Genomic DNA, 17675 nt, shown 5'->3' on the forward strand with positions numbered 1-17675 from the left:
TTAAATCGCGCTTAAAGTACACAATAGTTCGCAATACACACTTGTTCTCTGACCAAAAAGGTTAACTATCTAAAAAATGTGCTTATACTTATTGAAGTAAGAACAGCAAATCAAGACTTTCAATGGTTTATTTCCGGAAGATACATATAAAATTTTATGAAGTTAGAGTGTCCAAACGCTCTTCTCTGTAAAAGGGGTTTAATTTCTATTTGTAAGATTTTTATTAAAAAAAACTAGTTTTCCTCCACACAATCGAGTATATTAACTATTTTTCAATCCCAATTTTTATTTTAAAGGACAGTGTTCTATCCTTTTCATAATATAATATATTTTGAATGTATAGAAATACGACTTGTAAAAATATTACAGAAATACCTATGGCTTATCAAGTTAAGCCTATATCCAAACATACGTTTTAACGGAGACTTCACCACCGAAAACAACAAGAAACATGATACATCAAAAAGATATATTATTACAAGGTAATCACATACTGAGTTATGGAATATCTAAGTGAAATACACAAAGCACCCGGTTTAAGTATATTAGTTTGACGGTGTTGCGCTTTACTAGACACCCGGCTCAGTTGTGTGATATACCCTGTAATATATCTTTTGTGATATTGACATATCGTAGGGGGTATTCCCCGTATAAGTAGGGATAGTATGTCCCATTCATAATGTTTACTAAGTCGTTTAAATACCTATTGAATTTAACAGTCAAGTAAAAGTTCGATGAGAAATTTTAATTAATACTCATTTTTTGAAACATGCAGTTCTATCATCAACAATGTAAAATCAGCGATGGTATGCTGATGAGTGTTTTCAAATTATTGTAGAATCTTTTCATTTTTAATTCAGCAAAAACTGCTTTCAATACAGTTTTTGCTCAAATCGCATGAAAATGGGACATAACCAGGATATGTTAAAATTGACTTTCATTTAGAAAAAAGCAAAATACCAAATGTTTAACTCTATCGTAAGTTAAAATCGAAAAACACATTAAATGAATATTAACAAGAATCTAAAATTGTATTTTATTTAGAATAAGAATTAAAGTCATTATATGCAATCAAGACATAATAATAAAGGTGTGGTCACGTTTCTCCAAAATTTTATATTTTTATATACAGGAAAGGAATTTCTTGTTGGAGAAACGTGATTTTTTTACATTAGGGATTAACTAATTGTACATGTAATTAGAGTTACAGTAAATCCCGCTAAAATGAACTTTTAATGATATATTAATAATATAATATATATTAAAGGAACAAGTCAAAATTATAAATATATATAACTTTATTGTATCAAAGAGCATTAATATAACATATATAATACAATATACAATATAAGCACTAATAGACAAAATCTTGAAATGCTGTATTTTAACCAAAATGAACTATTTAATAAAATAATAATAATACCAAATTCGAAGAGCACTAATATCATAAGAACAGAATCATTTATATAAAATATATATAAGCACTACTAGACAAATATTCAACCAGTTATGTACAATAAAATAAATCAGACACAAAAGCTATATTTTTAAGTGCAACAAGTCATGTAATAAAATCATAAATTTGCACATGAAAAAGCATTAAATTAGAGTCGCATGAAATTTTGAAAATGAACACAGCAAACAATTAATAAACGACATGATTGTTATTATGAATGTACTTTACAAAAGTATTGTGTCTATTTACAAATTGTCTACATGTATACACTCCATACTACTGTCGAATTTCCATGTGGAGGAGAAAGGTTGCTTGGTCAGCGTAGTCCTGGACGGCAAGTTCACCTTGAAGAAAGCGTTCCTTCAGTGTTGCTAGTCTAATGTTGATATTTCTGTATTTTAAAGATGTTGGTCGCTGAGTCCCGCCTGCTGCTACTTGGATCTGGTTGGCTTCTGTGTTGACTTGTGTCTTCTTAAGGATTTCAATCAGGATATAGATGTTTGGGTGTGCATGGTTGACGTGCTTCTTGAGTTTACTGTGCCATCCCTCTAAATGGTTGTTGGTGCGTGGTCCTTCGTTGCTGAAATGGTTCCAGTGTTGGCGATTGTATCCTTCTACCCAGTACTCTGTGACATAGTCGGCGAAAGCGGTTGTGTTGATGGCGAACTCTTCGGCGTCTTCGAGTGCTGTAAACCAAACATCTTCAACTAGCTGTGGAGGGACAAGTGGTAATACTGCTGCACGTCTTACTAGTAGTCGTAGGTCTTCGTTGTTTTTGTAAGCGGTGGCGAGCCCAAGATTCTGTGTCTTCCTCCATATGCATTGAGTAAAGTGGAAGAAACAGCCTCTTAGTGTGATGTTGGCGAATGCTCGTTGGGCGGAATTCCGTATAGCTATCTCAAAGTCAGTGAAGAATATCTGTGGTGCTAGTTGGGGGTGGTGTTGTTGACATGCAGTCTTCAGCAAGTTGAATAATCGGTCGTACGTCTGTTCACTTTTATTCAGTAGTAAACGGAAGACGAGTGGATACATGACTTCGTCGACCTTTGCGTGCAGTGTGTACAGTTGAAAAAACTGAGTTGGAGATGTGTAGAAGGTGCCATCTCCATAAATGAAACAAAAACTGGGGTAAAATACCTGCTATCAATCAACGCAACAAGTAAAAATAACAGCCATATTTCTGGTATTTTCCTTAGAAAATAGTGGTTTAGACCTGCTTTTATTGCTAACTGAACCTCCTACTTGTGTGACCGTTGTTTATAATTCGGTTATGATGACAAAATTGGCTGCGCAACCCAAAAAGACATTATAGATTTATGTGCCAATAACTTTGATCCAGTAGCCAAATATATTTGAAGGCATCGAGTCAAATTAAAAGTCTTACGAACAAAACCGCATGAAAACAAATAACAAAAACACTTAAGTTAAATTAAACGATACACAACATCAGCATCTAGCATCTTTAACTCAGGACCTACTTACCACTCAACATTGATTAAAATCGTCATTTAAGAGCAACACATTCATAAACGAGTAAGCTCAAGAATTCGACAATTAGACTTACTTGTATATCTTAACATGCTTATCATTTTTGGTTTTTAAGTATCTGTTAATCTTCTATTATCTTTAAGATATTAGGCAAGTACGCAACAAATTAGTAAAAATGATTCTTAACGAGCAATCACTCTAAGAAGGAGTCGTCTGATGAACTCGTAAATGTTGATTTATTTCCCCGTGCACTTTTGCTATAATATGTTTTTCTCTATTATAGTTTTCAAAATAATAGGCCCATGTTTTAAAAATGATATATAAAGTCCTCATGACATTTTTTATGTTAACAAAAGGTAGAACTCAACATTCTTAAATTTCTGCTGTTTTCCAAATTATAAACAAAACTGCATTTTACCCCTTTGTGCTATTTCTAAACACGTTGGCTATCTCGGGGCCAACAAAATTATCTGACACATGTTTTAAACTAAATACCCCGATAATGATTTTTAATAAGTTACTTTTAGCCTAGTTGTTTCAGAGGTTAATATTTTTTATAAAAAAATTAACGGACGACAAATGAGCACAGATGATGAACGCCAAGTGATGAAAAATCTAACAATGACCCTTTGAATCCGATGAGCTAAAATGAAAGGCAATTAAGTTAACAGGATTGAGTTATTTTGTGTAAACTGTCAAATTTCAAAGGAGTGACTATTGTAAAGAACTGTATCTTCACTTGTTCTTTTTTTCGACCGGCAGTAAATTCCTTTCCAAAGTGTGCTGTACAGGACGTATTAACTCGCAGTCACGTCCAGTCAAAACAGTAATGCTACACCCAAAACCGGGTGTAGAGATAGTTCCTACCTCTTTGCTTGTTGCGTTTGAAGGTGGCCCGTTAAAACATTAAGTTTCTATTTCTATTCCTATCAAATATACTATCATTTTCCAATATCAATTAAACCTTCTCGTCGACTTAAATATACTGCATTCACCTGTTGTATCTGTTAAATAATAGTGAAATTGTTCACGTTCTGAATATGAATGCAATATCAAAATGGGCGTTAACAACGCAATTAATTTTATTTCAGATTAGAAAAAAACACTAGTAAATTTATCAGTTGTTATCTAATAGTTCGTTTCTATGTATGTTGCATTGTCGTTTGTTTTTGTTGCTTCATTGTTGCTATTGTTTCGTGGTGTGCACCTGTTTACCTGGGTTTTAGTATATAACCCGGATTTGATTTTCTCAATCGATTTATAATCTTGAAAACAGTCATACTACTATTGTCTTTACTTAGATCTTGACATCATCTGAAAATTCTGAAAAATAAATCTATCAGGAACGTTCCATGTCACGGTCAATTTTAAGTTTAATTGACTGCGTTAAATTCAGTATTGTTCAGACTTTTGCTGTTTTCTAAGGCTCCATTGTTGTCTCTGTAATCCTTATTCACAGACATATAATACTTTACAACGGCCAAGGAGATTCAGGGCTAAATATGTCGTTTTGAAATTCATCTATCGTTATATGTCATAGGTTTTTAAGACAATACTTTGCGGTCTCACTGGTGTAGTTTCCATATCTTCTATTAATTTGAATATAGAATTGATGAACCTATGATTTCTCTTGAAACATCTCCTCAGTCATCGTATTAAAAAATTAATTCCTTTTACTAATTATCCAATGAAATATATAGACAATTGCTGTTTGTCTAGAAGCAATATGAAAAGTGAATAGTGCAGCCATCTATGAGTTGAAGGTTCTTGTACAAAGTACCGATCTGTAAATACTCGTAGAAACTGAAAATAAGTTAAAAACCTATATGAACATGTTTTCAAATATCTGTTAATCAAAACATATTTGCCATATTTACTGTGTTTTTGTTTTATTAATAACAAAATATTACTGAAATACCATGAGACTGTTACTACATGTTATTGGAAAGTAGTCAACCAACCATGAGGTTACTAAAATTATTTCGTTACTATTAATTCTCATTTCTTGTGCAAAATTTTTTGTAAGCGATTGATTGTTTTTGTTTAAAAGGTGGTAATTTGTTTAGTGAAGGGAACCAGAGTAGCCGGAGAGAACTACATAGATCACTCTGCAAACGAGGTCTGATATTAAAAAATTATTAAAATTTGTATGTTCACAAAAATGGTTAAACTTGCTTTATTTGTTTTATTTATTCGCTTTTTAATTTCTCTAACCATTGCATGAAAATCCTTTAACACTTGTCATATCAAGTGTAAATTGTATATAGTGTTCTAAATACATTGAGGTCGACAGGTTGCATATATGATACAAATAACACTAGTATGTTGAATTGTTAAATGATATACCTACTGGACTGTTTGTTTTATTATTACATATTACAGATTTTAGTGTACCTGTAACCAAATAATATTTCAAAAGAAGACACATGTGTTATAGTGCTCCTTTATTGGTTTTTGTAAATTATAAACCTAAACTGTCTAGTCCACTTTCTTGTAATACTGCGTGACCCGGAACTTATACATCCTGCGATTGTGTATTGTTTTATGGTTATTGTTTGTATTTTTTTCTTCTTTTACGCTCGCTAATATGGTTTGTGTAAATGCCTTTTTGTTTTTCTTTATGATCTTATTTGTTTGTTTTATATGGATAAGGATAATAAAACAATGTTAACTGCTTTCCCCTAAAAAAAAATCAACTATCATTTCTGTTTATTTTTTTTCACATTGTCAATATCATGATATTTTATGGCACTTTTAGACAAATGAGAGGTTAAGATAGCTATAAAACTAGGTTTAATCCACCATATCACATAAGCAATTGCCTGTTACAAATAAAAAATATGACAGTTGTTAAATATTCGATCGATGAGCTTGAGCTTTTGAATTAACCTATGATAAGGAACGTTCCGTTTTGATTTCTCTTTTGATACCGTTATTTTGGTTATTTTACTTTTAATGCATATTATGTGGAAGTATAGTTATAAAATTTAAATCAAATCTGCATCAAGAATTCTAAAATGAAATTTTTCAAAACAAAACAGACCAAAATAAGGGAACAATCGAAGAACATGAAGTACTTTCGATTTGTATTTTAAATAAGGGATGATGCTTAGAGAAATGTTCTATAATATTTAATTTTAGGTCGGTATTCAATAGTATGTTTGGAGTTATAACACATGTATAATGCCGGCCTATATTATCAAAAATTAGTTTAGGTCAGTGGTTTAGACCGAGAGGGTATTACATATGATAGAACAAATACAAAACATAATTTATACATGATATACATATTCAATTGTTGTATAGTTACATGACAATAGATTATATAGATTTCCTTAAAGTATTATTTCGAAAATAGACATATATAATACTTACAATATAAGTTCAGCAATTTATAAATTGACTGTAGATGAACATATCAAAAGGTAAGATTAATGTCTAAAACTAATATGATCACAATTGTACATACATTTGTGGTCGGACATTGATTTCCATGAGGGCAAAGATTTTTTAAACATAAATATGGGTTTGGACTAAATATGAATATAATGCTGCACAAAATGCAAGCATCAATCGTTTGCAAAAGTGCAAAGTAATGTGTTAGTGACGCGCCAAAAAACATGTGTAGCAACAGATGAAAATGAAAAGTCAATCAAAAAAAAAAATGTTTAAAAAAGGAACATTTATATAGAGGCTAACCAATCGTCTTCAAATACTTTGAATATGGCATGAAATTTTATAATTTTATACAATAATATTATGGTGGATATAATTGTTATAGTTATATTTTTCATAATTGTTTTATTCTTGTAAATTCAACATTTACATAATTGTATTGTATTTTACAGAAAACAATTCAAGCTTTATTTATTAATAAACAATATTATAATATATTGAAATAATAACGTTCTAAACAAAAACGTTTTGTAAATTTTAGAATTCATAAATCATAAGACAAAATGCTTATTCTCAATAAATATGGACGTTGTTATCAACTAGTCCGTTTCTGTGTATGTTGGCATTTTGTGTTTATAGCAGTTTAGTGTTTTGGTTGTTCTGTTGATGTTTTTCCCTCGGTTAAGGATTGTGACCCGGATTTCTTTCGCATAATCGATTCATCACTATTGAACAGCTATTTACTATTGTTACCTTTAATTAAGCTACTGCGCAAATTTAAGCTCAATTCTAATTGTAAGTAGTGACAAAATGCTCCAAATACCATAAGAGTGCAGTACAATAAAAACGTAGACAATGCTACCGACTATCGTTAATCTACGATTGGTAATTTCTTTGTTGTGTCTTTGGTATATCTTCTATCTCCTTAAATACCTTTTATATCTATATAAACTCAATGTATATGTTCTGACACTTGTCATATCAAGTTAACACGTGACATAATATTCTAATTAAGATCAACAAATTACACAAAGCGGGTGTCAAGTTACGATTAAACAGATAAAAAACTTAATTATTTAATGGTATACCTCCTGTGAATTGTATAATTTCAACATTTTATAAATATGCATTATCATTGGAACTTAACTTTTATTTTGGAAAAATTTATTTTGAAAGTAGACACATATGACGTTTTGGATTGTAATGAACGTAATCTACAGATTGAGAAATTATTAATTCAGGGATTTTTTAACCACAAATTACTTCAAACCTTTATTAAATTCTTCATAAGATATAAAGATTTGGTTTTAAAGTTTGGTTGTACCTTAGAAAACTTATTTCAAACATGATAGCGCATCCTCATTTTTAGGTAGCACGTTCGTATTTGCATTCCAGATTAAGGTTGCTCTTTCCTTTGTGTACCGTACTTGGGTCAATGTATCTGAACAGACAACAAATACAGTATCACTTAACAAACATACTTCCCAAACTAAGGGATGAATCATATATAAGAAAATATGAAATGATTTACATACAGGTGAGAATGATTGCTTGAGAATTTAGGTTTTTAGAAATAGCTAAAAAAAGTAAACGGTCATGATATATTGAAATTTATTTCTGAATAGTAAAATGAAAGTAATTCAGTTAATTGTGTATAGAATTTTTGGCAGTGTTAGAAAGTGTTGAAAGTTCCGAAAAGGCTATCATTATCCCTTAAGGGCCAGGTATTCTACCGTGCCACCTTAAAGGGAGATGTTATTTACTGTGACCTGAAATTTAGAAACGATCCGAGTAAACTTATCGATCCTTTCAATAAACTTATTCTTAAAGGTTATCAATTCAACACTGTAATTGTATCAATTGTTTTATTGTTTCTTATATTGATTTTGGTTATCAGCAAATTAAAAGCAAACTAAATATAACTGTTATTTACGTATGCAAATTAATGGATTTCACTCTGTCGATACCTGTATCTTGGCACTACACAAGGTCATGTTTTTCCTGACTTTTTATGACACAAATCCATTGGATGCTGGATGTGTAATATAATGATTGATAATTTAGTCTTAGATAAATGATTTTTTCAAATAGTTGGGTTTCTTTTGCTTTGAAGTAACTGTCAATAACTGCGAGTAATCGCAGATCTGTACTTAGTTTATTTTTGTTATTTGGATGTACACTTATTTTACAACCACTGGGTCGATGCCACTGCTGGTGGAGATTTATTTCTCCGAGGGTATCACCAGCCCATGGCTAGTAGTCAGTACTTTTGTGCTGACATGAATTATCATTGATATGGTTATATTTATAAATTAACTGTTTACAAAATTTTGATTTTTTGAAATACTCAGGCTTTTCTACCTCAGGCATGGATTACCTAAGCTGTATTTGGCAAAACTTTTAGGAATTTTTGTCCTTAATTCTCTTCAACTTCGTTCTTTATTTGGCCTTTTAACTTTTTGGATTCGAGCGTCACTGATGAGTCTTTTGTAGACGGAACGCGCTTCTGGCGTATATACAAAATTAAGTCCAGGTATCTATGATGATTTAATTTACAATAATACCCTCCACTCTGTGTTTTTGTTAGATGTATTTATGTGTGTATCTATCTGATAAGTGAAGCCCTTTTCAACTGATTTTTATAGTTCGTTCTTATGTTGTACTGTTATACCACTGTCCTAGGTTAGGGGGATGGTTGGAATCCCGCTAACATGTTAAACCCCGCCACATTATTTATATATGTGCCTGTCCCAAGTCAGGAGCCTGTAAATCAGTGGTTGTCTTTTGTTTATGTGTTACATATTTGTTTTTTCGTTCATGTTTTTTTCAATACAAATAAGGCCGTTTTACATTGTCATATCGGGGCCTTTTATAGCTGACTATGCGTTATGAGCTTTACTCATTGTTGAAGGCCGTTCGGTGACCTATAGTTGTTAATGTCTGTGTAATTTTGGTCTCTTGTGGATAGTTGTCTCATTGGCAATCATACCACATTTTCTTTTTTATATTAACCTCGCCACTTTCTGTATGTACGTGCCTGGCCAAAGTCCGGTGCCTGTAATTCAATGGCTGTCGTTTGTTGCTATATTTTAAAACATTAACTTTTTCTTTCATTTTTTTGTACATTAACAAGGCCGTTAGTTTTTCACATTTTAATTGTTATAATTTGTCATAGCTGACTATGCTGTATGGGCTTTGGTTATTGTTAAAGGCCGTAACGTGACGTATAGTTGCTAATTTCTTTGTCATGTGGTCTCTTGTGAACCGTTGCCCCATTGGCATTCATACCGGTACCACATCTTCTTTTTATACATAAGAATATTTAAATACAAGCACCATGAAATGAAATTGATCAAATTGGTATAATGTCACAAACAATTGATTTAAGAGTATCTGTACTTATATATATTTATTTATTTGTGCTTACAAGTGTTTTAAAAGATAAAAGATACAAAAGTTAAATGTAATCCGTCGCCTACAAATACACTGTGTCTAAACCACACCGGCAAAATTTGTTCGGACTCGATGGTATCTAACATCCGGCACAATGACGGAACATTAATAAACAGAAGAAAGCTAGGTTTCTCCTTATTTATTTTTTTTTATGATATCGAAGAATATATATACATATACAACTATTTTCTATTGTGATATGCAATATTGTCTACAACCGTTCTATATTAACGGAGAAATAAGTAAAAATGCACTTCGAAATGACGAATTGGGTGAACCTTGCCTCGAAATTGTTTAATTTCTTGTTAAATTGTTCACATTGTACGGAAAGAAAGGTACGGGAAGATAGATACTGACACGGAGATTGCAAAACTTGCTTTTATGAACATCTCAATACTTGTATTTCTGAGTATGGAACGAAAGAAATGGAATATGTCAAAATGGAACTGGCCGGTTTCGTCAATGTTTACCACCCGGTTTGGTCATAGATTTCACAATACATAACCCGGTTTGGTCAAATAAAAAATAGCATAATCGCATTGCATTATTATTGATAATTTAACTTCAATATTAAAAAGGAGTTTTAAAATTGTGACCGGGTCATTGGGAAACAAGATCTTTCACAGGACAACGGCTTATTATTTACTAGTATATGATTAGTCTCAGATTTAAATAAATAATAAGCAAACACTAGAACTCCTACTCTTATAGAACACAAATAATTTTAATTTTACTTTGCATTCAAACATTTTTAACAGCAGAATAGATAGAAATGAAGGTTATAACGCAAATTGAGGTTAAAGCTCTCAAATATGCGTTTTCTATATCAATTATGGAAAATATGTTTAAACTTAACATTAGAGTTAAACTTTGCAGTCTTAAAAAATCGAAACACAATTGATATGTGATTTTCACGTACAATAGGATGGACACCTTTATAAGTAATCTAATCATTCTATGTATGTAATCTTTTCTATGATCGTTAAACATAAATCTTCTTAAGGATAAACGTTGATGATAAGATAAATGTATATATGCATGCATAATCGACATGGGAAATGAATGTTTATAGGAAGAAAAGGATTACAACTATCATGCATCAAAGGAAGGGTCGGAAAGGGGGGGGGGGTTGCAATCTATACGTCTTCTAGATTCGCCACTTATCTTATAAAGTGTATACCGAATTAAAATATTGTAAGAAATAAGAAAACAGGGACACCCGCGAAATCGGATAATGTGAGTTTGATTATGTTTATTATAAACATTCTCATTGATATTTTTAAACAAGCGACGACACTAAGTGATTCGAATCCATAGCGTTTTGAACTATTTGTATAAAGCTGCATATGTCAAAAGTTAGAAGGTTTGACTGTAACATATACAAGTATGGAACACAGATCTAACGATTTTTTTTCCGATTTGCCATGTCCATTGCCCTTGCCCTCATTTCAATAATATTTTTCCTTTGGCCACAGACCTTCATCATTAATTGAATTGCGACCATTTAAGCATTTGTGACATGTCAGTGCGTACATGTAAATATAAATAATATGTCTTATTTTATTTATTGAAAAAAACCCGCCAGTGAAGTTGTTTGCTATGTCCGATCCGATTCGTGAAATTTGAAATTTTAAGTTGTTACACATTTTATTTTTAAATTCAAGAACGGTGTAATTTTGTTTGGAATTCTTGATTGTTTTTGGCTCACTTGACCCAACAGGAAAAGTGTTTTTTCATCACTTGGCACCGGTCGACCGTCGTTCATTATCTTTCAATACAATTTTTTACATACATGTTCACATCTAAAATTACTAGGCTGCATTTAACAAACCTTATTTAAAATCATATGTCTTTTTTAATTATAATTAGGGTATCTAGTTTTAAAAAGTTTACTGTGACACCGCTTGTAAACCAAGATGGCCTTCATGGCTAAGAAATAAACAAAGGGGGGCATGCAAGTGCATGATGTCAATTATTTAAAAACAGCCGTAGACATAGACAATTCGAAAGGGCCAGATGATTATCTTCAAAATGTTGAGCTCTAACATTTGTCCAATTACTATAAAATTCTCACATTAGTTCTTAAAGGAGTTATTGCACTGCCCTTAAATGACGAATTTGAAGTTCTTTTTGTCAAATTCTATCTATTATTTTCAAACATATATATAAAAATATAGCAAAAATGACGTAGGAAGTCAAGAAGATATACAAATAAATCGACTTGTCCGATATCCTAATAAAACTTATTGACCTTTAATTAAGAGGTTTTTTTCCATTTCATTGCGTTTTTACACGCCCGTCACAATTTTGACAGGACGTATTATTGTATACATCCGTCCGTCCGTCTGTCTTTCCTTCCATCCGTCCGTTCCTCAATCTACCAGCCATTCTGTCTGTCCGTCCGTCCGTCTATCTATCCGTCTATCCTTCTGTCCAGCGTAAACATGTTGCACCGTAACTTGAGAACAGCTTATCTAGTTTTCATGAAACTTAACAAAGTTATTTCTTGAAATGGTCTAATGATCTGTAAACGTTTTAGTGAAAATCAAATTAAATCTTTTTTAAGTGACAGAACTTTGTAAGTAAAACAGGAGTGAATTTTTTTTACATGTCGCGCCATATCTCAAAACGATTTATCATAATGGCATCAAACTTTACACACTTCTTAGTTATATAAATTTTAACTTCTGCATACTTTTTGGTGATGTTTTAAATTTTGTTTATTAAGCGTTATTTAGGTTTTCTTTGTCAAAAAAAAGGGGGGTCACATACTGCGATGTATCCCAAAACCTATATAAAAAATATCATAATGTTAATGTTAAAAAATAATTAGATATCAGTGTTTGCTATTGAGTATTTATATTCCATTTAAAATTAGTTTGAAGATCAGTGAAATAACGGATACGACTTTCATAACTAAAGGAAAATGTGTAGTACTATAATTAAATATGTAAATAAATGTAAACACGCTAAGTTTACTTTATAATAAATATATATTTAAATTCTTTCGAAATCAATGTTCAGAGACGTGTTAACGTTGCTTTTCATAAATTGTTGGTTTAAAAAAAATATAAAAAAACCGGGTGATATATATAGACAGAACCGGGTGTTGTGTAGTAAACAACAATGACGAAACCGGTGTATTTTAATTTGACATGACCCATTTTTTTCGTTCAATACAAAGAAATACAAGTATTGAGATGTTCATAATGACTAGTTTTGCAATCTTTGTGTCAGTATCTATCTTCCCGTACCTTTCTATCCGTACAATGTGAACAATTTAACGAGAAATTAAACAATTTCGAGGCAAGGTTCACTCAATTCGTCATTTTGACATGCATTTTTACTTATTTCTTTGTTACTATAGAACGGTTGTAGAAAATATTGCATATCACAATAGAAAATAGTTGTATATGTATATATATTCTTCAATATCATAAAGAAAATAAGAAAATAAGGAGAAACCTATCTTTCTTCTGTCTATTGATGTTCCGTCATTGTGCCAGATGTTAGATGCCATCGAGCCCGATCAAATTTTGCCGGTGTGGTTTAGACACAGTAAGATATATATATATTTTAGAATACATATTCGAGCAATAAGTTCTCGTAAGTTTACTTTCATTCTTAAGTGAAATATTCTGATAAATTTGATTAGTAAAATCCCTAAATGTGTATTTGTATTGTTAAGAATGGTTTATTTAATCCAACTTTAAATATTTCAAATTTGGTCATGAATTTACTTCTTTTAGTGTTAAAATTGAAGTAGATCATGTTTGGTCGTGTTTGTTTTTCTTCTCATTCACATCTTTAATTTTCATAGTGTGTATTTCCGAAAAAGAGATCAAAATCAAGTTTAGATTTAAAATAAAATATATTTGCCTTGTAAATGAAATACTAGTATTATAAAACATATTTAGAAAATAAAAAATAAACTCTAATCTCCTTTCAGTTCATTCGTTTTGACATATTTTTTTGTACTAAGCTCCATTATCATTTACACAATACGACATTTGCAGATGTTTACGATAAATACGGCAAATAATTTATTTTTTTTACAATTATAGTTATGTAGTCATACAATCGTATAAGTATTACATAACATATGAACGTTTTAATTGAGCTTTTCTTTTTCCTAAGGAAACCATTTGCTCCAAGCAAAAACAAATAATGAGGGATTTCAGTTGAGAAAATAAGAAGCAAATAAGAATATGTTCAGTTAAGTTCAGTTTTAGAATCAAATATTCTGAAATGTTCATAGACTCTCCGTTTTATTTGTTTTAGATGGGGGACAATTCAAACATAATTCCCGGTTTGTTCGACTTGAATCTCAACATAATGTTTCAAAATGACATGCATTCCATTGAAGATACGATAACAAGTTTGTATAAACGCTTAACCCAGGAACACAAAGTGGTGCATAATGTTTTAAACAATATGATAGCAGTTGTGAAGAGCAAACCTTGGCGAGGAAAAAATGATTCAATAATATGTCTTGAGAATATTCTAGAACGTGATCCAAGAAATTTAAACGCGCTTTCTGACATCGAATTTTTATGTCGCGGCATTCACAGAGTTAATGAAGCTGACATGTACAAGGAAAGGTTAGATGCTATTCTAAATGGAGGGGAAATAGAAGATAGAAGAAGTAAAGCGATCTGTTTAATGGAACAAGGATATGCCATACTGTATGACGAGGATGCAAATGTAGAACATATCACAAAAGACAGGTTATCTGAAACCTATCGCATGCTTCTTTCTGAATATAAGAAAAGCTCTGGGAAACGAAACAGCTGTATCCAATTGTGTATATACCACAATAAGGAGGCATTGTTGAATTTGCAACGGTCAATAGAAATGGAAAGAGAAAACCAGTTATGTGTAAGAAGACAAAGATCCCTCGATAAGTTCCTAAAATCCAAGACGCTCTACAGATTAAGTTTTATCTGGTCTTTTTATGAAGGTGTTGCACTAAATCGTAAATTTAACTCGCTTAAGGAAATGTGTCAAGAAGATCGAATAAATAGAGAAAGAGAAAAAAGGTCTGTTACTTTGGAAGCAGCCGAAATATTTTGGGCAATTATAAATGACAGAAAATTTGATGTTCAACAGTGCTTGATTTATAAATCTAGATCATTGGCTTTGCTCGGCCACATGCTTTTAAAACGTTCCTATTACTTTAAAAATTTCAACAAAAATCGATTTGCAAATGTTCATCGTTTTAATTATTATTTCACTGAACCTCTAAGAGCTTTAGAGGAAGCTTATTCTATGAACACAAACGATACATTTGTTTTGAATCGATTTGGGCGAACCCTTATGATAGCAGCTTGTAAGAGTGGGATTCCGGATATCAAAAGATCTTTTCTTCATAGAGCAGAATATTTATTGTCCACATCTATACGACAAGACACTTTTAACTGGTTTGCATACTCAACTCGAATGTCAGTAAGAAGACAATTAGCACTGGAATATATAAGTTTTGATATTGATACTGCTGAACAATTACTAATCGAAGCAGCACATGATGGATACCAATGTTTCTGCTCAAAAGGGACATCAAAATCGATCTGCGAAGCAGTTGATATTTGTCAGTATTTGGCAAAATTTCCAGAAATTAGATTAAATGGGTCGGAGTATGTTACCTTACGTCGGAAGAGTTATTTATTTGATGCGCTTGACTATTTGAATTACGGAATTCAACAGTCTGGACCAACGAACTATTACTTGGTTTATAAAATGGGTGCAGTTTTGTACGACTTAGATGAATTGAAACCTGCAATAGATTGGATGAAAAGAGCTTTGTCGTTGTCACATAATGAAAATAGTACGTCGTTAAAAGTTACTTGTCTTTATATGTTGAGGAAATATAGCATCGACGTTGCTAATAATGTAAACATACAATATCTTATTAGGGATTTCGTTTATACAATGGGGAAAGGTTACCAGAAATTTAAAAACATAGTATCGGTATGCAGATTTCTGTTAAGAAATAACGAACATTGTTTGATAGCTCTTCTAGGGGATACCATCAGGTTTTCGTACATGCTTAACAGCAGTAAAGTTAGTTTACTAACAGAATGTACGAAAACGTGTATTGACTTAATGCCTTACAACAACGAATCTGTTCTTTCTTTAAAACAATATTTAGAACAATTACGCCAGATTCCGCTGGTTGATGACATTGAACCAAAATTTGATGATGAATTCAAATCAACGTTTTCAATGCCTACAGTCCTAATAACATCGCAATTGTCGAATGAATTTCTATACGATTTCTTTGTCTCATACAGTCATAAAGACAGCGACTGGGTACTGACTAGATTAGTTCCTGATCTAGAATCTGCTATGTACACGGATGATGTCATTTTAAAAGGTAACACATTCTAAACCATTATCAATTTAAGGCAATTACCATTCAAATACAAATCCTTGTTTCGCATATAGATTTTATCAAATTAATACCAGATGTTCAGTACTGGTCTCGCAGAGTTTTGATGACATCAAACAAAATACATTTAAAAGAAGACACAAAGAGGTTAAAATTCATTTAAATATTCGTTTCCTTATGCATATAATGTTAAAAGTATTATCTTAATTCAATTCAAATGAATCATGAAGGATGTTACAATAATGAATGTTTTATGCAAATGGCTTTTTCATTTGAACTACAATTTTGGATTTGGGTAAAATGATTTTGGGATGATGAAAGACTAAAGAGTCGAAAATTTTTAAAATATTGAAGACCTAGTTATGTAAACAATTGTATTATTCTTTGATAATTATTTACTGTCACTATACTCCTCATTTTCTGAAAAAAAAGATTTTTCTTTAAATACATTTTATCGTTTAAATTTTCAATAGCGTACTTTTTTTAATTTTTTCATTAGGTTGTATAGCGCATCGTGATTTCCAGCCTGGAAAATTCATTTTTGAAAACATTCTAGACAGTATCAAAAATAGTTCCAAAGTTATTCTTGTACTAACCAAACACTTCGTAAAGAGTCACTGGTGTCAGTTTGAAATCAATCACGCATTACTGGAATTATTCGAACCTAAAAAGAAAATGAAGTGTGTAATTCCGTTGTTACTTGCCAATGACGAATTTGAAATTCCAGAGAAGTTAAAGGACATCACATATGCAGACTTCACAAATGATAAAGATTATATAGATGATGTTTTGAAACTAAAAAAAGTATTTTCACCTGGATAGTATTTGCCAATCGACATTTAAAATGTTATTATTACTTTGTTTATTAGTTATATCTATAACATGTATAATATAGTTAGGATTTTCTACAAAGAGAACATTTGTATTTATTAAATGTTCACATTATTTGTTTACACATTGATGACAAAGATACCATTACCTTTAATTTCATTTAGGCCAAACAATACATTTTTTTTAAATCACTGTTGCATAATTTTTGTTTTCGTTCTAGTAAAAAGGAATTTTTTAATGAATATGCCAGCTGTATTTAAAAGACTAATGAAAAGCATATCATATCGGTCCATTAAAGGAATTGAAAAACATTGCACTACAAACTCTACTCTGATTACAAACTTGTCATCTAATCAAGTTTTAAGGCATGGGCTGAACTTAGATATGTAAACGTTATTTGCGTTTCATTTTTGCAGAAAATAAAAAAAAATATCTACTTTCGTTGGTGCATATTTTTTCTTTTCAAGTTTACACAGTTGGGAAAATAGGCAAGCACCTGATATTTACTAGATACGATCTAATCATTGAAATAGTCTAGGATTTTCACTGTAGAAGCCTGGTATATAATTGCTTATATCTACTTAATTTGAAATCTGGTGGATACTAGACGCATTGGCTATCATACCACATTTCCTTATTTTTTTCTACAAATCTACAAGATAT

The 17675-nt window shown here is 31.3% G+C and overlaps 2 protein-coding genes across 2 annotated transcripts; one reads left to right on the forward strand and one right to left on the reverse strand.

The window, feature by feature from the left end:
• Window positions 1-1732: 1732 nt before the first annotated feature.
• LOC139526512 (uncharacterized) lies at window positions 1733-2964 on the reverse strand. Its single transcript, XM_071321700.1, has 2 exons — window positions 2939-2964; window positions 1733-2579 (listed from the first exon to the last, which is right to left on the reverse strand). The coding sequence occupies exons 1-2, from the start codon at window positions 2962-2964 to the stop codon at window positions 1733-1735; spliced, it is 873 nt and encodes a 290-aa protein (XP_071177801.1).
• Window positions 2965-6338: 3374 nt separating this feature from the next.
• LOC139486715 (uncharacterized) lies at window positions 6339-17254 on the forward strand. Its single transcript, XM_071271642.1, has 3 exons — window positions 6339-6369; window positions 14075-16166; window positions 16681-17254. Exons 2-3 carry the CDS (start codon window positions 14075-14077, stop codon window positions 17001-17003), a joined length of 2415 nt encoding a protein of 804 aa, XP_071127743.1. The 5' UTR covers window positions 6339-6369; the 3' UTR covers window positions 17004-17254.
• Window positions 17255-17675: the final 421 nt, after the last annotated feature.

The sequence above is a fragment of the Mytilus edulis genome, chromosome 1 (genome assembly GCF_963676685.1).
Source record: "Mytilus edulis chromosome 1, xbMytEdul2.2, whole genome shotgun sequence".
Lineage (NCBI taxonomy): Eukaryota > Metazoa > Mollusca > Bivalvia > Mytilida > Mytilidae > Mytilus > Mytilus edulis.

Excerpts from the sequence above, each read along its gene's own strand:
- LOC139526512 (XM_071321700.1), bottom strand. The coding sequence starts at position 2,964 with ATGACGATTTTAATCAATGTTGAGTG. Across the intron at positions 2,580-2,938 it reads ATTTTAATCAATGTTGAGTG|TTTTTGTTTCATTTATGGAG; the intron begins GTAAGTAGGTCC and ends ATTTTACCCCAG.
- LOC139486715 (XM_071271642.1), top strand. The coding sequence starts at position 14,075 with ATGGGGGACAATTCAAACATAATTCCCGGTTTGTTCGACTTGAATCTC. Across the intron at positions 16,167-16,680 it reads GGATGATGTCATTTTAAAAG|GTTGTATAGCGCATCGTGAT; the intron begins GTAACACATTCT and ends TTTTTTCATTAG.